Source organism: Aedes albopictus, chromosome 1 (assembly GCF_035046485.1).
Source record: "Aedes albopictus strain Foshan chromosome 1, AalbF5, whole genome shotgun sequence".
Taxonomy (NCBI): Eukaryota; Metazoa; Arthropoda; class Insecta; order Diptera; family Culicidae; genus Aedes; species Aedes albopictus.
Genome location: NC_085136.1, coordinates 28528262 through 28549525, shown reverse-complemented (window position 1 = coordinate 28549525; position 21264 = coordinate 28528262). Strand labels below are relative to the sequence as shown.

At 46.6% G+C, this 21264-nt stretch overlaps 3 protein-coding genes across 3 annotated transcripts; all 3 read left to right on the top strand.

Moving 5' to 3' along the window:
• Positions 1–5935: 5935 nt before the first annotated feature.
• Positions 5936–9469, top strand: LOC134288196 (uncharacterized). The gene has a single exon (XM_062852235.1). It carries the CDS (start codon positions 5936–5938, stop codon positions 9467–9469), a length of 3534 nt encoding a protein of 1177 aa, XP_062708219.1.
• Positions 9470–9503: 34 nt separating this feature from the next.
• LOC134288195 (uncharacterized) lies at positions 9504–11507 on the top strand. Its single transcript, XM_062852227.1, has one exon. It carries the CDS (start codon positions 9504–9506, stop codon positions 11505–11507), a length of 2004 nt encoding a protein of 667 aa, XP_062708211.1.
• Positions 11508–14490: 2983 nt separating this feature from the next.
• On the top strand, positions 14491–14811 carry LOC134288194 (uncharacterized). Its single transcript, XM_062852218.1, has one exon. It carries the CDS (start codon positions 14491–14493, stop codon positions 14809–14811), a length of 321 nt encoding a protein of 106 aa, XP_062708202.1.
• Positions 14812–21264: the final 6453 nt, after the last annotated feature.

Here is a 21264-nt window from a genome sequence, read left to right as displayed (position 1 = left end):
ACTTAGCGCACTCGGCATAGTTCCATCATGCCGCTCAAAGTGTTGCCACAAATAATGCTTAGTTTGCGAAACCCAGTTATCTGGCTGGTGGGGCATGGGAGCCTAAGCTTCAACTGTTAATGCAATCAGAGACTACTCAGACCTCGACTCAGACTTAGACGTGGGCGATCCAATATGAAGGGTTATCCAAAACGCTCTGGAGAATTCCCAAAGCGCATTTTCATAATGCTAGTAAGCCTAAGATGCCATTAACAGGAGGAAAATGACAAGATAATATAACATTATATGGTTTATGTAATGTAAACCAATACAACATAACAAAAGAGAACCATTCCAAAACCATTTAATTAAATGTATAACCAGTAGTGAAACTACAATTGAAAACAATATATTTACGGTACATTTTATTGTTTGAAACCATATGTGTACCATACAATGTACGGTTTATTAAAACCCACGTATCAGTATTTATAACAATTCATTTACAATATAATGTATGGTTTTGCAAAAAAATATATATGGAGAAAAATATTTTTTTATATTGTTACGATACTTAACCACCCGTATAGTATATTGTAAAAATCTTATTTACAATATACTGTATTGGGTTCTACATAATATTTTATTGTTTTTGTATTTTTATTTTTACAGTGGTGTCTATTGTAAAAATATGGTTTTAAATAGTACTGTTACAATACAACGTTCGGTTTTTCTACTGTATTTTTTATTCGGGACTGTTGGCCCCCATTCTCCTCCAGGCATTCCTGAGACGTATGATGAAATTGTTATACTTGACTATAAACTGATCACAGTGTACTGGGTATAAACTAAAGGGATAATGGGTAATACCATGATAACGTGTAACCAAGAAGGTAAACAATAAAATTTCATTCAGTTGTCGCATTCGTATAGAACACACGCGTTTCTTTACTGCTCCGTATATATCACCGTTTATAGGTTATGGGCGCAGCCCTAGCCCCACACGAGTGCGCGTTCGAACACGTTTAAACAAGTTTCGCGGCGGTCGGAAGAAGTTTTTTTTTTTGCAGCGATGGAAGAGGACAAGAAAATTTACCTCTTTGATGGATCCAACTACGCCAACTGGTGCTTCCGGATGGAAGTTCACCTCGAAGAGTTGGGGCTCGTGGAATGTGTACGAGATGAGGCAGAGGATGTTCCGGAATTGCAGGTCCTTCCCGGCGACGATGCCGATGTGAGGAGGAGCAAGGACAGGCTGCTGGCGAGTCGTCTCAAGAAGGATGTCAAATGTAAATCAGTGCTCGTTCGCAACATCGCTGACTCGCAGTTGGAATATATAAAGGGCAAACGCACACCAGCTGAAATTTGGAGGACGCTCGAATCCACCTTCGCGAGGAAAGGAATCTCCGGGCAATTCTACCTGATGAAGCGGCTGTCTGCAATGAAGTTCGACGAGGGAACACCGATGCAGGCCCACTTGTTGGCGTTCGACCGGATGGTCCGAGACCTGGATTCGGCCGGGATCAATTTGCCGGAGCATTTGGTGGTGTTCTACCTCCTCCAAACGATGCCGAAGTCATATGATCAGCTGGTTACGGTGTTGGAGACCCTTTCGACCGAGCAATGCACGCTGGATTTTGTGAAAGCTCGCTTGTTGAGCGAGAGCGTCAAGCGGGAGTACAGTGACGACGTCGGAGGGAGCAACGCATCGACGGCGTTCGCGGGCAAAAGTGATAAAATGAAGATTAAGTGTTTTGCTTGCGGAAAAGTGGGACACAAACGCGCTGATTGTCCTCATCGGCGGGAATTCGACACAGCGAAGCATGGAAAGCCAGCGAAGAAGCCGACTAAGAAGGAGAAGGCACACGTCGGAGAGTCTTCGGAAGTGACGTTCATCAGCAGCTGCGTGGGCGGTGATAAACCTGCTCCGAGTGATGGGGGTTTTGAGTGGATCTTGGATTCAGGGGCGTCAGATCATATGATCTGCTCCAAAGAATATTTGCGTGACGTCCAACAGCTGGAAAGTGCAGTGTTGATTAAGATTGCTTCGGGTCAAGTTCTCCGAAGCCATTACAAAGGAAAAGTGGACATAATTGCGCGAATCGGCAAGCGGCAAGTGAAATATGTCGTGGAAAACGTTCTCTATGTGCCCGGCTTGAACTACAATTTGTTTTCGATCCGGCGGTGCGGTGAGCTCGGTATGGAAGTAGTGTTTACCAAAAATGCCGCTGTGATTAATGTCGAATTCGTTTTTGATTCAGTTCCAACCTGGGTTGGAACTGGATGAGATCACAGTTTCAACCCCAACCCGACTTCGGTTTCCCTTGTACTAAAGTTTGTTTGAGTTTGTTTGACGTTTATTTGTTTACACATTTTCCGCCAATCCAGTTCCAACCCAGGTTCAAAAACGAATTCGACATAAGAGAAACGGTGAAGTGTTGTGCACTGGACGTCGCACGGATAGACTGTATGTGCTAAATGTGGACATGGAGAAAGTGATGGGTTCGGAGAGCTTGGCAACCGTGCAATCGATGGACAATGTGGAGATGTGGCATAGAAGATATGGCCACATCGGTCGAAGTGGACTGGTTAAACTGATTAGTGGTGAAATGGTGAACGGAATTTCGGTTGACAAGAGTTCAGTGCTAAAAATGGGAATGTGCGGCCCGTGTTTGGAGGGCAAGCAGACCAGAAAACCGTTCCAGGATATGGTACTGCCACGGAGCTCCCGGCCGCTTGAGCTGATACACAGCGATGTCTGCGGCGCGATGAAGCCAGCGTCTTGGAATGGTAAGCGATATCTAGTCACATTCACTGACGATTATACTCACTTTTGCGTGGTGTACATCTTACACACGAAAGACGAGGTGCTGGATTCGTTCAAATCCTACGTGGCGATGGCCGAGGCCCACTTTGACAGCAGCGTAAGCCGCCTGCGTTGCGACAATGGGGGCGAATATGTGGGTAGAGCGTTCACTGAGTTCTGTGCCGTTAAGGGTATCCGTGTCGAGTAAACTGTACCCTATACCCCGCAGCAGAATGGGGTCAGCGAACGCTTAAATCGCACCATTCTCGATAATGCGCGGTCGATGATTGCTGATTCGGGATTGAGCAAGTGTCTGTGGAACGAGGCTGTCCAAACGGCCGCATACCTTATCAACAGGAGCCCGACAGCAGCGGTGACGTCGAACAAAACCCCGTACGAACTGTGGTACGGCCACAAACCGGATGTATCTCGGATGCGGATTTTCGGGAGCTTGGCTATGAGTCTGATTCCACAGGAGAAGCGTAGCAAGCTTGAAGCGCGTAGCAGGTCCAGCTATTTCGTCGGGTACGGGCCAAACGGATACCGGCTGTGGGACGGCAAGAAGATATTCATGGCTCGCGACGTGGTGATCAAGGAAGTGCCGTTACCTCCGCTCGGCCGAGGCGTCTGTAGCGATCCGGAAGTTGTTCAGTGCCAGGAGGAATGTTCTTCGATGGGTGACGATCGCCGATTGGCTGGACCGCGATTCCAGATCAACGACATGGAAGCAACAAATGGCATTCCTGACGATGGAGATTCTGATACAGACGGAGAACAGGAGCCGGCGCGGGGCTCAGATCCACCGGAGACTCCCAATGTACGTCGGAGCGAACGAATCAGAAAGCCACCTGCAAAGCTAAGCGACTACATGTGCATGGCCTTCGCACTCAACGCGGAGAACTACGTGGAGAGTATTCCGAGTACAATCGAGGAGCTGAAACAGTTGGACGACTGGCCGGAGTGGAAGCGAGCGGTGGATGATGAGCTGCGGTCATTGACGGACAACGGAACGTGGCAGCTGGTAGATTTACCGGCAGGATGCAGGCCAATCGACTGTAAGTGGGTGTTCCGGACGAAACTCAACCCGGATGGCTCAGTGCAGAAGCGGAAGGCAAGATTGGTTGCCAAAGGCTTTACGCAGAGATACGGTTTTGATTTCTCCGAAACCTATGCGCCCGTTGTCAAGATGTCTACAGTACGTCCCATGCTTGCATACGCCCATCAACATGACTTGCTCGTTCATCAAATGGACGTAACGGCTGCGTTTCTCAACGGTACACTAACGGAGGACATTTATATGAGGCAGCCCAAAGGATTTGAGGAGGGAGATAGAGTGTGTAAACTGTTCAAATCCATTTACGGTCTGCGTCAAGCATCGAAAGCCTGGAACGATCGCTTCAACGAGTTCATGATTGAGTGCGGATTCCAACGATGTGAAGAGGACAACTGCCTCTACGTACGATACGGAAGCGACGGTCCTGTCTACCTGCTACTCTACGTAGATGACGTACTGGTTATCGCGAAGAATCTGAACAGCGTGGAGGTGGTCAAGCAAATGCTTCAGAAGGAGTTCCGAATGCAAGACCTCGGAGAAGCTAAAGTGTTCTTGGGTCTACAAATCGACCGGGATCGGAGTCAAGGCACCATGAAGCTAAGCCAGCCGTGCTACATCAACGCAGTCCTGAAGCGATTTGGCATGCAAGACTGCAAACCGGCGCGTACTCCCATGGAGACTAACTTGCAGCTCGAGAAGTCCCTGGAAGCTCAACACCTGGATAAGCCTTTTCGTGAACTCATCGGCTGTCTCACATACTTGGTAGTGACATCACGGCCGGACTTGAGCGCGGCGGTATCCTTCTTCAGCCACTTCCAGTGTAATCCGTCGGAGCAACATTGGGGACATGCAAAGAAGATGTTGAGATACTTGAAGGGTACGGCGAACTTCGGGTTGGTGTACGGAAAAAGTGAGACTGGCCGTCAGATCGTCGGGTACGCGGATGCCAATTGGGCAACCGACATCAACGATCGTCACTCGACATCCGGATACCTGCTTCAGCTGTACGGATCAACAACGGCGTGGAGTTCCAAGAAGCAAAGAACCGTGGCACTGTCCTCAACCGAGGCAGAGTGTAGTGCCCTGGCTGATTGCATATGCGAAGCGTTATGGACCTGCAAGTTGCTTGAAGAGTTGAAGTTACTGGATCGTCGTCCGGTGAAGATATTCGAGGACAATCAGTCCGCGATAGCCGTCGCTGAATCTTATGGCCCCTCGAAGAAGATGAAGCACACCGAGGTGAAGCTGTCGTTTATCAAACAGTGTGTACGAGAAGGTAAGATAGAGGTGAGCTACGTGCCGACTGCGGAACAGACAGCTGATATCCTTACCAAAGGATTGCCAGCCGCATCGTTCGAGAAACATCGTTCTGCATTGGGTATTAGAGGGTGATAAGTTTAAGGAGGGATGTTATACTTGACTATAAACTGATTGTTGCGAACATTAGACGCGACACAAACATTTTTGCTCGGGCACTGCCGACCCCCGTCGTCGGCCCAACCGTCGCGACTACGCGAACGGGTTGCCTTAGCAACTAACGAACCGCATCGCAGCAAGCGAGGTTCAAATTTGAATTTGCAGTAGAGTAGAGAAAATTTTCCTCGTGCGAACAAGACGCACATGGTCGTCTGTTGAAAAACTGAAAATTAAATTGTAAATTACTGTTGTATAAAATAAGTTTGAATAAATTAGTAAAAGATTCCAAATAAGTGCTTTAGTAGTCAATCGTCGAGAAACGAACCCCTGTACAGTAGTTTTGGTGATGTGACTGTGGTGCAAGTGAGTTGAAACCTGAGCCGAAGCCGAACCTGGTGCTCCCCCCAACACGCTGCCCAGAAGCCAAACGTCCGTCCCGCAGGTGAGCCGTTGACGATTGAGTTCGAGCGAACCTTCGGAACATTTTTGGTCCTTCTTCCGTCCCGCAGGTGAGCCGTTGACGATTGAGTTCGAGCGAACCTTCGGAACATTTTTGGTCCTTCGAATGCCCATGACCGGCTTATATGGAACAACAGGTACGACGATCTTCTAGAAAAAATAAAGGTGTAGTTCCTAAGGCTTTAGATAAGTACGTAGTTAGTATTCCTAAGTTAAGCAACATGCTTCGTACTCCACCCAACGTCTCGAATGTGAATCCCCACGTGGGGGAAAACGTTGCTACTCAACCGGACGCGATTCCGGAGAACAAATCTGTCGCCTCTGGTACATCGAGAGAACCTGCGAAGTCAACGAGAACTCGAACATCGCGAAGCAGCAGGACTGACAGTCAAATCAAGCTCTTGGACCTGGAAGAGCAGAACGAGGAGGCTGAACTGCGAGCTTCCATCGAGCGGGACAGAATCGTGGCTGAGAAGCAGCTTGCTGAACTGCAGATTCAACACGACCTGGCACTGAAGACCGAGCAGCGGAAAGCGGAGTTCCTGAAGCGGCAGCGAGAACGCGATTTGAGGAAGATCGAGCTGCAGTCTGACTCAAGTCACCGATCGGGTACATCGAGCAGATCGAGTACCTACACCGACGTCTCGAAGCGCGTTGCAGATTGGCTTACCGAATCCGATAAGGTCAGACCAACCAACGTGCATGAATCGTCCCACTGGATAGATCGTCCGTTCCTACAACATCGCGATGCAGGGAATGCGTCGCCCCCCGACGTCTGGAATGCGCCGCCTCCCGGCACATGGAATACGTCGGCCCCCGGCGTGCAGAAAGCCTGGAACCCGGGCACATGGAATGTGCCAGCCCCCGGTGCGCGAAATGCGTCGGCTCCTGGCGTGCAGAGAGCTGTAAACCAGGGTGCATGGAATGCACCCGCCTCCGGCGTGCGGAACGCGCCGGCATCCGACGTGCGGAGTGCGTCGGTACAAGAACCCGCTGTAAATGAGGCTCTGTCGCAAGCTTTCAGAGCACTACAAAGTAGGAACATGCGAGACTTGCCTCCCTTTTCCGGCGACATTATGGAGTGGACCGTTTTTGAAAACGACTTCAGAACATCCACCGAAGAGTTTCAGCTGTCGGACCGTGACAATCTTCGACGACTGAACAAAGCGCTACAAGGAAAAGCGCGAAGAACTGTAGAGTCGCTGCTCTCATCGCCTGACAACGTGGAGCAGATTATGCGAATGTTGAAGTCGAACTTCGGCCGCACTGAATGGGTGGTGGCAAACCGACTGGAGGCGCTGAGAAACCTGGAGACCGTAAAAGAGGGAAACATCGAGTCCTTCCGTGCCTTTTACAATGCGGTAATTGGTACCAAGGTGGCGATGACCAACGCGAGGGCGGATAACTACCTGATGAATCCCGAACTCATATCGCACCTGGCTGAAAAACTGCCTGCTTTCAGCAAACAGATGTGGGTTCGGCATAAGGCCGCTCTGTTGAAGGAAGGCGTTGTAATCGAGTTCGACACTTTCTCTCGTTGGTTGGAGGATGAGATGGACAACCAGCTCGCGAGTCTCAACCCTGTATTCAGCGTCAAAAAGCCCGGCTACCAGCCGAAGCCGAAGCCGACAGTCCTGAACGTCAACAGTCGCGACGAAGTGGTAGCGAAGAAGTGTCCTCTGTGCTCCGCAAGCTCTCACTCTGGCCTGGAGAAGTGCGAGCAGTTCCGGAAGCTGTCGGTTACCCAACGTCGATCTGCTGCTAACTCTTGCAAGGTCTGCTACATCTGCCTGAAGTTCGACCATGCGAGGAGGAACTGCAAGTCCGACAAGAAGTGTTCCATCTGCAAGAAGAACCACCATGAACTGGTCCACACCGACGAACCTGCAAGGAACTCGAGGATCAGTCGTACGGACGCGGCGAGTGGTGACGATAATGTCTGCAACTTCAACGGCAAGAACATGAACACACTGCTCCGAGTTGGAAAGGTTAAGATTCGTGGTCCACAAGGCGTCGCTGAAGTATTTGCGCTTTTCGATGAAGGTTCGTCTCTCTCGATGATGGATGCAGCTGTGGCGGAGAGTCTCGGATTGCGGGGACCGATTGCTCCTGTGACCTACCGCTGGACAAATGGGATCCTGCACAAAGAGGAACAGTCGATGATGCTCTCGTTCCGAATTTCTGGACCTTCCGATCAAGCGAAGTGGTACGACGTGAACAATATCCAGACGGTGACAAACATCGCCCTGCCGGCGGTGAAGTTCGACATGGCGAGAGTAAAGCAGCTGTACCCCATGCTCGATGAAGAGAAGCTGGCTGCGATCCAAGATGCCTGTCCCTGTATGCTGATTGGATCGAACAACGCAGGTCTGATTGTGCCTCTGAAGACGGTGCAATACTCATTGGATGGCTTGCAGCTGACTCGATGCCACCTTGGATGGACAATCCATGGAGTAGTGGACCCAGCCGGCGCCGGATCTAGCAATAATCATGCGTTCCTGTGCTCCGAAGACGACGACATCGAGCTTACAGATCTGGTGAAACAGATGTACAAGGTTGAAGATTTCGGGATCTCTGGCCAGTCGGTGAAAATAGCCGACGAAGATCAACGAGCACTGGACATCATGCACCGTACCATTACACGGCGTGGTGATCGTTTCGAGGTTGGCCAGATATACAGGTACAACAACTTCGTCTTCCCGGATAGCAAGCCTCAAGCCCTACGACGTCTCCAGATCATGGAAAAGAAGATGGACTCGAATCCTGATTTCGCTGATCGGTACTGCAGGAAGATCCAGGACTACGTCGACAAAGGATACGCTAGGGAATTGGAACCTGATGAGCTAACTGAAACTCCGAACACCTGGTACCTGCCGCATTTCAGCGTGGCGACTGATGAGAAGTTCCGCTTGGTGATGGACGCCAAGGCAAAGTCGCACGGTTTTTCCCTGAACGATCTGCTACTGAAGGGTCCGAATTTCGTCCCTCCGCTGATCGCGGTCCTGATACGGGCCCGAATGAAGAAGATTGCCTTCGTTGCGGACATACGGGAAATGTTCCATCAAGTCCTCATCCGCAGAGAAGATCAGGACTCCCAGCGATTTCTTTGGCGTGGCATGAATCGCACGGACCCTCCTAACGAGTACGTTATGCAGGTGATGGTATTCGGTGCAGTGTCGTCCCCGTCGATGGCACAGTTCATCAAGAACTTCAATGCGAAGGAGCTGGAAGAAAAGCACCCCGGCGTCGAGCGAGCTGTCGTGAAGCAGCACTATGTCGACGACTACTTCGACTGCGCGGACACTGAACAAGAAGCCATCGAACTGGTTCAGCGTGTCATTAAGGTGCACGATCAAGGCGGATTCAAGCTAGTGAAGTTCTCGTCGAACTCCCGTGCCGTATTGGCATCCCTCGATCCGGAAATCGTCGCGGACAAGGAAAGCGACGTTCGTGTCCTCGGAATCGAGTGGGACCTGCAGTCCGACGAATTCGTCTTCCCGCTAGACTTCCCAAAACTGGATCAGCGATTCCGGACAGCTGAAGCCGTGCCCACGAAGCGGCAACTGCTGAAATTCATGATGGGTATCTTCGATCCACTGTGCTTGCTCAGTCCGATCACGATTCAGCTGAAGATCATCTTTCAAGAGCTGTGGCGACTGCAGTCGGGATGGGACGATGAGATTCCTGATGGTCTGGTGCCGAGATGGATGGAATGGCTGAACGAAACTGCAGGACTGGGAGAAATTCGCTACTAGACTAGAGCTACAAGTATGCGTCCTGGCAAGCCAGATGATAAGCGTTCTTCAAACGGAGATCATGATCGACATTACCCGGCTGTACTTCTGGACCGATTCGAAGATCTGTTTGTGTTGGTTGAAGTCGGATCAGAAGCTGACGGCCTATGTCGGCGCTCGCGTAATGAAGATTAAGGAGAATGGTCACGGAGTGCAGTTCTGGCACTGGGTTCCGTCGCAGCTCAACGTGGCGGATTTGGCAACGAAGTGCTCGAAGATTGGCAGCATGCAGGAATGGCTGCGTGGCCCAGACTTCCTCTACCGGGATAGCTCTACCTGGCCGGTCGACGAACCGTTGGAAATGTCCTCCGCAGAGTTCGCGAGCTTCCACTCCGAAATAGCTGTCAAAGATGTTGCCGGACCGCTGTGCTGTGCGGCGTTCAAAGAAAAGTTGATCGATCTACCCGACATTTCCAGGTTCTCGGATTTCAACCGGCTGATCAGGTCAACTGCGTACTACCTGAAAATGAGAAAACTGTTAGTTTTGCCAAAACGAGAAAAGCCTGATCGGTTGACGATCAATGTTCGTGACATGGATGAAGCAAGAAAAGCGTGGTACAGGAAGGTACAATCGGAGACCTTCGAATCCGAGCTGCGTAGCTTGAAGACGTCAGGTTATGTGAAGAGTAGCAGTCGCCTTAAAACTTTTTCGCCGTTTCTCCATGAGGGAATCATCCGGATGCGCGGTCGCGTCCAAAACGATAGCAAGCCGTTCGAAGTGAACAATCCAGTGATTCTGCCAGACGGACACCCGTTCTGTACACTGCTGATCCGGATGTACCACATAGCCAACGCACATCAAGGTCTGGAAACCGTCATCAATAATGTAAAGGAACGCTACCGTATTCTGAAGATCCGCTCGCAGGTGAAGAAGTACACGATGTCATGTGTGAAGTGCCGAGAACTGCGAGCCAAGCCAACCGTTCCACAGATGGGAAATCTGCCGCCGGAGCGGACTACCCCGTTCGTATATTCTTTCACCTGTACTGGCATCGACTACTTTGGCCCGCTATTTGTGAAAGTCGGCCGGCGTGTTGAGAAAAGGTGGGTTGTTTTGTTCACCTGCATGACGTCAAGAGCGATACATTTGGAGGTAGTGCCATCGCTCGATACAAACAGCTGCATAATGGCAATACGCTGTTTCATGGCTATCCGTGGACTGCCGCAGTGCATCATGACCGACAATGGGACGAACTTTACCGGTGCCGATCAAGAACTGAAATCACTCGTGAAGTCACTGGACCAGCCGCAGATCGAGGAGACGCTGAGCGTAAGAGGTGTGCTGTGGAAGTTTATACCACCTGGTGCTCCACACTTTGGAGGGTGCTGGGAGCGATTGGTCCGTTCCGTTAAAGCGGCACTTGGTGCGATGCTACGGGACCGACACCCTACCGACTTGGTGCTACGGACAGCGTTGTGTGAGGCGATGAACACCGTCAACAACCGACCATTGACGCACGTTGCAGATGATCCCCAGGATCCAGAACCGTTAACACCCAACATGCTGTTGCTCGGACGGAACAACGTGATCCAATTCGACCACGATTTCGATGAACGAGACCTGGATTGTCGTGCCGCCTACAAACATTCACAGGTCTATGCGGATCGTTTCTGGCGCAGGTGGGTAGCAGCTTATCGTCCGGAACTGATTCGGAGTCGCAAATGGCCGGATAACAGGAAGTACCATGAGTACAGAGTTGGCGACTTGGTGATGATTGTGGACGAACATTTGCATCGAGGTAGCTGGCCAAAGGGTATAGTAGAGAAGGTCTACCGTGGTCCGGATGACAAAATAAGGACGGTGCGGATACGAACGTCGAAATCAACGTACAAGAGGCCGGTCACTAAAATAGTATTGCTGCAACCCATCAGCTCGCTTTCTGGCCCGGAGAATGTTGCGAACATTAGACGCGACACAAACATTTTTGCTCGGGCACTGCCGACCCCCGTCGTCGGCCCAACCGTCGCGACTACGCGAACGGGTTGCCTTAGCAACTAACGAACCGCATCGCAGCAAGCGAGGTTCAAATTTGAATTTGCAGTAGAGTAGAGAAAATTTTCCTCGTGCGAACAAGACGCACATGGTCGTCTGTTGAAAAACTGAAAATTAAATTGTAAATTACTGTTGTATAAAATAAGTTTGAATAAATTAGTAAAAGATTCCAAATAAGTGCTTTAGTAGTCAATCGTCGAGAAACGAACCCCTGTACAGTAGTTTTGGTGATGTGACTGTGGTGCAAGTGAGTTGAAACCTGAGCCGAAGCCGAACCTGGTGCTCCCCCCAACACGCTGCCCAGAAGCCAAACGTCCGTCCCGCAGGTGAGCCGTTGACGATTGAGTTCGAGCGAACCTTCGGAACATTTTTGGTCCTTCTTCCGTCCCGCAGGTGCTCCGCTCTATGAAGGCCAATGATGTGTGGAAGCTAATGGCGTGTCCCGCCGGCGTGAAGCTGCTCAAAACGAAATAGGTTTTCCGACTCAAGGAGGATGAGACCGGTCGATTGGTTCGGCGTAAGGCGCGACTGGTGGTTAAAGGTTTCCTGCAACGTCCTGGAGTCGACTTCGAGGATACGTTCGCACCAGTAGCCAAGCTGTCTACCGTGCGGGTGGTGCTGGCTGTTGCGGTACATCATGTTTTTCGAGTACATCATATGGACGTTAAGACGGCATTCCTCCACGGAGTGCTGAAGGAAGATTTGTACATGGAAGTGCCTCAAGGCGTAAGAGCGAAACCAGGCAGCGTGTGCAAGCTGCAGAGATCTCTATACGGGTTAAAACAAGCACCACGTTGCTGGAACGAGAGGTTTAACGCAACTCTACTGAAGCTGGGATTCCGAAGGTCGAACCGCGACTACTGTCTCTACGTGTGCAACACTGACTGAAGGCGATGAAGTTTATCTGGTGCTGTACGTGGACGACCTCCTGATAGTCGGACGAAACATCCGAACAATCGAGAAGCTGAAAGCCCGTCTTTCCGATGAGTTCGAGATGACTGATTGCGGCGAAGCGAAGTTTTTCCTGGGGATGCGGCTCGTTTACAATCCGGAGCGTGGAGACCTGAAATTGACTCAAGAGACCGCTGTTAATAAAATCCTGGAGAAGTTCGGCATGGCCGAGTGCAACCCCACCAAGAATCCGATGGAGAAAGGACTCCAGCTGTGCCAAGAAGGATGTCGTACTTCCCAGCCGTATCGGGAGTTGCTGGGCAGCCTAATGTATCAGATGCTCTGCGTTCGCCCGGATTTGTGCTACCCCGTCAGCTACCTGGGCAGATTCCAGCAATCCCCAACGGAAAATCATTGGCAGGCACTGAAGCGGGTTGTAAGATACCTCAAAGGGACCGCCCAAGTAACAATATGACAACCTTTTGACTTTCATGCATATTTATAGAGGTTTTATTGTAACAGTTATCATGCCGCTTTGCTTAATTGTTGCATTTAAGAATGCAAAGCAATTACTTTTACAAAATTTTCTTCAAGATATTTTCAAAACCGTTTGTAGTTAAATAATAAATGTAACACACGTTGGTTTTAACACTTAATTTGTCACGGCATTGTGTGCCTTTATAAAACCGTTTGATAATGCTATCGATTTTGGTTTTAAAGAAACTATAATAAAATAGTCTATAAAAGTGTTTAGTTTGTATAAATGCCGCTACAAAACCAAAAAAAAACAACCATCAAAGCGGCCGTCGCTCATCAACATGGCGATCACTGTTATTCACTGTTATTTGTTTCCATGACTGCGAAAAGCACCATTAATTTTTGGAAGCTGGAATAAGGAATGCCTCGAGAACTGCAAGAATTTGATAGACGATAGGATCACATCGCGGGACGAAACCACCACCAGGTTGAAGGTTTTAGAAACGGCCAAATTTAATCCCCAAAAACGTGAGCAGTAAGTCGTCGTAAATCGAAGAAATTCACAAGAACTTACTTGATGCGGTAATTGATGGCTCCACGGTGCGGTGTTAGTTTGCGCCAGGTGAAACGGTAGCCGTTTGAGAAAGCCACAAAGTGGGAAAGATTTCACGTTATAAATTCATATAAATATGTAATTACTACAAACTCAGCAATTCACTTACGCGGAAAATGTTTCCAATGTAAACAGTGCATCAGCTGTCAAAATTCATCTGCTTGCTGTTTGGCCATCACATAAGCAGAAAAAATGCTGAACGGCTTTAGATCGGCTTTTATGGCAACATTTTCGCATGCATATTACTTCCACAAATGCCACTTTTAATCATTTTGTATTAATATGCTCTTTTATGAAAGCAAGGTAGCAATGGCAATAACGATCATGTTTTAGCCTCCGCCATTATGGTTGTACACCGTTTCACTGATTTGTTTTGTAACATACAGTTTAGTTTTGCCTAACATTTTTGTATTATTCAGCTAAATCCTGGACAAAACTTGTTTTTAGGTTTGAATAAAACCAGAATTTGAATGATTTGGTGATATTTAATCTAAATTTGCATTCGACCGAATTTTTTACATCCAAAAAATATTATAAATATTAACAATTTCAGAGGGGGCACTTGTTTTTCGGGTGATTTGTGACACTTTTCACGATAAATTCTATATGGCCATGGAAATTGAGGCGTGACATGGATAAAAAACTTCTCTCGAAATTTGGCAAAGCCCCATTGGAGTGTTTGTTTTTCCTGCATGAATTAATTGAAGCTAAGTATAATTTATGAATTCCAATACGTTGCCATTAATGCCCTCGCTAGTGAAAACAGCAGCTTCGGAGATAAAATAGCATACAGAAGGTTATTATAAATGTCAAACTACTTTGCTATCTGTAGCATTTGGCATTCTTCATAACCTTCTCAAGAATGGGCCAACTAGCCGGATGCTACTCTTCATGAGGTTTTGATAGAAGCCTTGAAGATGTTATTGCCTCGGTAAGAGTTTTATGAACATGGATTTATAACAGTCTTGTAGAGTTGCATAAAACTAGAAATGTTACTTGGGCGCTACCATGGGACTACAGTTCAAGCGAAATGCAGACAGCAGACCACTCGTGGGATTTGTAGACGCCGACTGGGCATCCGACACGGAAGATCGCAAGTCGGTAACGGGTTACCTGTTTAAAGTTTACGGCTCAACAGTGTCCTGGGCAAGTCGGAAGCAACCAACAGTCTCCATGTCTTCTAGCGAGGCCGAATATGTTGCGCTAGCTGCAGCTGTATCCGAAGCCATCTGGTTAGCTGGAATTTTGGAAGACCTCAACTGCAAGAAACCGACGGATCCTGTGCCAATCTACGAGGATAACCGAGGCTGTATAGGGCTGCCCGGATAAAAACTAACCATAGGGTGTTTGGTGAAAACCATTCCTGCACCATACAGTGTACCAGCTACAATAATGTATATTGTAATGAAATGGTTCACTAAAAGCTTCGCACATTGTAGCTACTATACATTTACATTCGATTTTTATGTAACACTATATTATACTGTTTTTCTTACGTTTGAACCATTCACTTTTCCGAAACATTATTTTTCCGTGCATTTTTAATTATTTATTCAGTTTTAGATTTTTTCCGTGCTTTGTTTTGTTGATGTTTGTGACTTTTATGATGCAAAGGAAAGGAAAGAAAAAAGTGTATAAGTTGAAACATCAATTTAAAGTCAATAAAATGTTTAAATAAGTAGTAAACCAGTTGTCTTAAGAATCGCAGATCCTAGAGATATGGCGAGCTAGGTATGTAGAGTGCGATGAGAGGAATACGATTGACGAACTTTATCTTTGACGTAGAGCCATCTTTAACACATGGACTGGACTGAATACTGAAAGAAATTTTAATATAGGTTCGTCTGTGGGTTCGCTTCTTAACCTAACTTATACTTGAATCGAACTTGACAGTTTTCTAATGAGTTGTTAAATACATACGTTTATTTCAAACTTTAGTCAAACTGGAGCCTCAATATTGCAATAACGGTTAAGCACGCTGTAATGATACTTATGTACCTCGTCACCCACTTCATGCAACTACATTAGTGGTCTAATAATGCTTAGCGCGCTCGGCATAGTTCCATCATGCCGCTCAAAGTGTTGCCACAAATAATGCTTAGTTTGCGAAACCCGGTTATCTGGCTGGTGGGGCATGGGAGCCTAAGCTTCAACTGTTAATGCAATCAGAGACTACTCAGACCTCGACTCAGACTTAGACGTGGGCAATCCAATATATGAAGGGTTATCCAAAACGCTCTGGAGAATTCCCAAAGCGCATTCTCATAATGCTAGTAAGCCTAAGATGCCATTAACAGGAGGAAAATGACAAGATAATATAACATTACATGGTTTATGTAATGTAAACCAATACAACATAACAAAAGAGAACCATTCCAAAACCATTTAATTAAATGTATAACCAGTGGTGAAACTACAATTAAAACAATATATTTACGGTACATTTTGTTGTTTGAAACCATACGTGTACCATACAATGTACGGTTTATTAAAACCCACGTATCAGTATTTATAACAATTCATTTACAATATAATGTATGGTTTTGCAAAAAAATATATATGAAGAAAAATATTTTTTTATATTGTTACGATACTTAACAACCCGTATAGTATATTGTAAAAATCTTATTTACAATTTACTGTATGGTGTTCTACATTACATTTAATTGTTTTTGTATTTTTATTTTTACAGTGGTTTCTATTGTAAAAATATGGTTTTAAATAGTACTGTTACAATACAACGTTCGGTTTTTCTACTGTATTTTTTATTCGGGTGGCCAAGAATGCTGAATCGAAGCGTATCAAGCACCTCTACATTAAACACCATTTCATCAAGGACGATGTGGCTGCCGGGACCGTCAAGATCGAACCGATCAGTACCACCGAGCAGCAAGCAGATCTGTTTACGAAGGCGTTAGATGCAACCCGATTCCAGTCCCTCAGGAGCAAGATCGGGGTCATCGATTCACGCAGAAAAATATTTTGTAAACACAATTAAATTCTAGTTCAAATCAACCGATTTTTCAGTTTGTTATAGCGACAAACTGATTTCTAGTTTAAACTGAACTGTTCCATTGTTTGATAATACAAATATTTTCATTTGCCGAAATTTTTGACAGTTTGTTAGAACAAACAGAGATTTGGTAGTTTCAACATAAAATAACAGATTGTTTTAAACAACTGCACTTTTGCCACTAACAAAGCCGGGAAGTGATTGTGTTGGCGACGGCAGCTCCTGCGGCAGCTCGGAAATCTATTTTTAGACACTCGACAAGCGGATGGAAGCGAGAACGAATGAAAAAAGGCAAAAAATCGAAACCGACCAACTTTTTTTTTGGATGCAGTCTTGAGTACCTGCGCGTTATCCATCACGGCCAAAACTGCACTTGGAAGTTGAAGTGATGGATTTGCTACACTTTCTTCGTTGTGGCGATGTTGGGGTAAGAATTTTGAAGATGTGTGAGTGCTTCCGGGCCATATTTATGGTCCCCATTTTGTTGAAACAAATGCAGATTTTAACGTTATATGGAATGATGGGAATTAGTTGTTTTGATCAATAAACTCTAAGTAAGAGCAAAGAAATATAACTTTGGAATAAGTAAATGCTCAGATTGAAAATCAACCGTGCGTTTTATTGTTTTAAATAAGCCTCATTTTTCTGCGTGTTGAGAGGGGGTGTTAGAAATCTAGCACTCGCTGACTGCTAAGGTTTGCACATCACAGCCAAAGTATCTAAATACCAAGGTAAGAGATTCCCGCTAATATTCACGGATTAGTGAGAAAAGGAAAAAAGCAAAAAATAGTTATGAAGTTTGCGCTGATTTGTATGGGCACATCACTATTTAGCAAACTTTCTTAAGAAATTAAGCACTCGCATCTTAGAAGCTATTATTTAATTGCATCTGACTGGATTAAATGTGACCTCCATGCAATAAAACAGAAAATATCGCCATTTGAAAATCGGTAACATTTTTTTTTTAATTGATTCTAAACATATTTTTTCAGCATTTAGAAACATCCAAACTAACAAAACTTCACAATCTTTGCTGAAATAATGACATTTTAGTGTAAAAACACCAACTTTTCATAACTAACGCAGATGTGTTGGTGAGTCTCATTTTTGACATTTACGGGAATCTCTTACCTTGGTACATATTTATATACTTTGCATCACAGCAACCGAAGCATATGTACACTCAGAAGCTGGGAAAGTCAGAAAATGACTATATTTTATTCATTTGCCAACTATGTTCAATTTATGCATATCAAATACTACAAATTATGCATTAAGAATCTGAATTTAATGCATGTTATGAATAACTTCCGTTAAGTTTTCAAAAATGAGTATTTTTTAGAACGAATACATAAGCCACCGGCCATTGCGACTTAAGAAGTTTTTTTCGTGGAAATAAACTGTTGCAAAGGTAAGTAAGTTTTCTACATTTATAAACTGTTTCAGTAGTTAAAATAAACATATTTTTAATATTCATCTCAGAATGGGGAACCAAGCTGATGTTTGGAGAGTCAACGACGCCGCAATATCCGCTTGAAATGTCTGATGTTTCGTTTTCCCCGACCGGATGGCGCTACCGTGGTCAAAGCAGAGCGCTAGCATCTATGATTGGACCGTGTTATCGTATTTCGTGACAACATTTCTGGAGCTCGATTTTAAAAGGTCGTATGTACTTTTGTCGATTAAAAATTCGATCAGTTGGATTCGCTTATTATAGCAAAAACCGTTGAAATTGAACAAAGTTGATACATACAGCAGAATCATCACAAAACAGGCTTTCCGTTCTGTTATAACGCTTTCGAGCAGTTTAGGATTTCGACCAAGAAAGACAAATCCTCGGAAGAGTGCAGACTGATTAACTGAGTGAGATGAGTAGAATTGAAAGTAGGTGAGTCGGGTCTGAGACGTGTATAAAACGGGTAGGTGAAATAAATGAGAGCTTGTACATTTGTGACAATCAACCAGTGTGTTTTTAACTACCTTCCCGAATAGACGTACTTTAGAACACGTTCCATCATTAAAAGTCTCCAAAATATCTTCCCTATCTCGTTCCCTATTGCTACAATAACTAAAATAATCTGATCGAATTTTATATCGACAAATGTACATACGACCTATTCAAATCGAGCTCCAGATTTATTCTCCATTCATTAATTTCAAACCTATGTGATATATGAGAAATAAATATCCTGAAAATACTATGTAGCTAAAACTTTTCCAGAATTAGTCATTTTATGCATAAACCCAGTCGAACCGTCATTTTGCATGAAAAATATGCATTAACGACTTCTTTTATTTCTGAGTACGACTCTGCGGGTATATTGACTCAACGTATCTAAATACGTTAAATAAAAATGTAAATGTAAATGTAATATATAAAATGGTATTTAGATATTTTGATATAGAGATAAGTGACATTTCAACACACGAACACTAGCGCAAGTTTTTCCTCACACAAAAGTGCACGCCGATTGAAAGGCTATTCAGATTGCATATGCAAATATTACCCAATCGAATTGGGTAAAACGGGTAAATAATGATAAAACTAACGTCCGGGGCAAGAGTGCAAATATTTTCCTCGCAGTTTCACAACTACATCTACAAAAAAGGCACGCATACATTTGAACGTGATTACCTCTATAGCGCATTCAGTTCACCACTGGACTATCGCACTAGTTTTTATTGGAGTAGGTAGGCAGTAAAACGAACTACTCTGTGCAGTGGTAGAAACAGAAGTGAAAATTTTATTTAAATTTAAATCTAGGCTACTACGATTGGCGTTCGGTCTGAACGCCTGCTATAATTATATTATTCTAACACTCCTCCTCGGGCAGATCCGGACGGATTCCTATTGCCAATCGTAATCTCTCCAGACGAACCCGTTGCAGTGGCTTCGTCATCAAATCGGCCAACATTGATTCCGTCGGACAGTACTGCACTCTAATTTCACCTTTTTCTTGCAGGTCCCGTACAAAGAAGAACTTCGTATCGATGTGCTTACTACGTCGTTCGATGCGATCACTTTCGACCAGTTTGATGCAACTTTGATTGTCCTCGAACACGGGGACCGATTCCTTCGTTGCTTCACCGATCTCCTCCAGCAGTCGTTTGGTCCAGACTAACTCTTGACACCCTTCAGCGAGTGCCACGAACTCAGCTTCGGTCGAACTCAACGCAACGCACGTTTGCTTTCTTGAGCACCACGAGATTGGTCCTCCGCCGAACCGAAGCATCATACCGGAATTCGATTTCCTATCGCGAGCATTACCGGCCCAGTCTGCGTCGACGAACATTCGCAAACCTTCACTGGAGGCTCCGAGCTGCAGCTTATGGTTGCTGGTGGCATTCAAGTAGCGCAGGATCCTCTTGGCCTCAGCCCAGTCTTGCGCATTTGGGCAGCTGGATTTTTGCGCCAGAATGGACACGCTCACGGAAATGTCGGGCCGCGTGTGTACAGCTACATACAGGAGACCACCAATCAAGCTCATGTAGTCGTGGTTGTTCGGCAGTTGATCCATCTCCTCCTTCTTCTGTAGGTAGCTCGGATCGAGCGGCACCTTCGAGGGTTTCGCCTGCTCCATGCCAAACCGTTCAACTATCGTGCGGATATACGATTCCTGGTTGAGCTTGAACCCGGATGCGCTTCTCTCGACTTGCACGCCAAGAAAGTGACTGATGTCTCCGAGGTCCGCTACGGAAAACTGTTGTTGCAGCCTATTCAAGATGGACTGGAATTCTTTCGCCGTCTGCGTTACGATGATCATGTCATCAACGTATATCAGAATGTATGCTACCGAACCATTCGTACGTCGCACGTACAAACACGGATCCGATTCGGTCGGCTGGAATCCCATGGACTTGAAAACAGCATCCACTTTACGGTTCCATACGCGCGCTGACTGTTTCAGGCCGTACAGACTCCTCCTCAATCGGCAAACCGTCCTCTCGTCCCCGACGTGGTATCCTTCGGGTTGGCGCATGTAAACGGTTTCTTCAAGCACACCGTTCAAATACGCTGTTTTGACATCGACGTGCCTTACGATGGACCCTTTCCGGCTGGCAACGGTCAGCAGTGTCCGAAACGTCGTCTGCTTTGCCACCGGTGCGAAGACCTCGTCGTAGTGCGTCCCGTAGCGCTGCGAAAAGCCTTGAGCGACGATCCTCGCTTTGTGACGTACTATGTTACCGTTCTCGTCCTGCTTGGTCTTGAAGAGCCATTTGCAGCCGACAGCCTTCTTGTCAGCCGGAAGCTGCACCAACTCCCACGTGCCGTTGTCGATCAGCGCCCGAAACTCCTCGTCCATGGCGGATTGCCATAGAGATGCGTCGCCGCTTCGCAGCGCCTCCGTTCGCGTTTGGGGATCACCCGACTTCCTCGCCGGATGTTTGCTGGCCTTCAGTCCTTGTTGCAGACCGCTCCGACCGGCTTGGTCAGACTGTCCTGTAGGAGGGGGAAACGGATAGCCTTTGTTCGGAAATACATAATCGTGGTACTTGCCTGGAATTGCGCGCTCCCGACCGCTGCGCCTCAACACCTGTGACTCCGGTGGATATGAAGATTGTCGCGGTGGGAGCGCCGTAATTGTCACGTCACCCTCAGCACCATCTGAATATTCGCCTGCGCTTGATTCTGCTTGCGAATAGAAATCTTCATCGGATCCAGATGCCTCGTCATCGGGAACTTCTTCATCTGTAGGCCGCGGTGGTTCAGCTGGTGGATTCGCTTCTATCGGACTGACGTCGAAGTCCAGATTAACAAACGTCCGCAC

Coding starts and splice junctions, on each gene's coding strand:
- LOC134288196 (XM_062852235.1), top strand. CDS start 5,936: ATGCTTCGTACTCCACCCAACGTCTCGAATGTGAATCCCCACGTGGGG.
- LOC134288195 (XM_062852227.1), top strand. CDS start 9,504: ATGATAAGCGTTCTTCAAACGGAGATCATGATCGACATTACCCGGCTG.
- LOC134288194 (XM_062852218.1), top strand. CDS start 14,491: ATGGGACTACAGTTCAAGCGAAATGCAGACAGCAGACCACTCGTGGGA.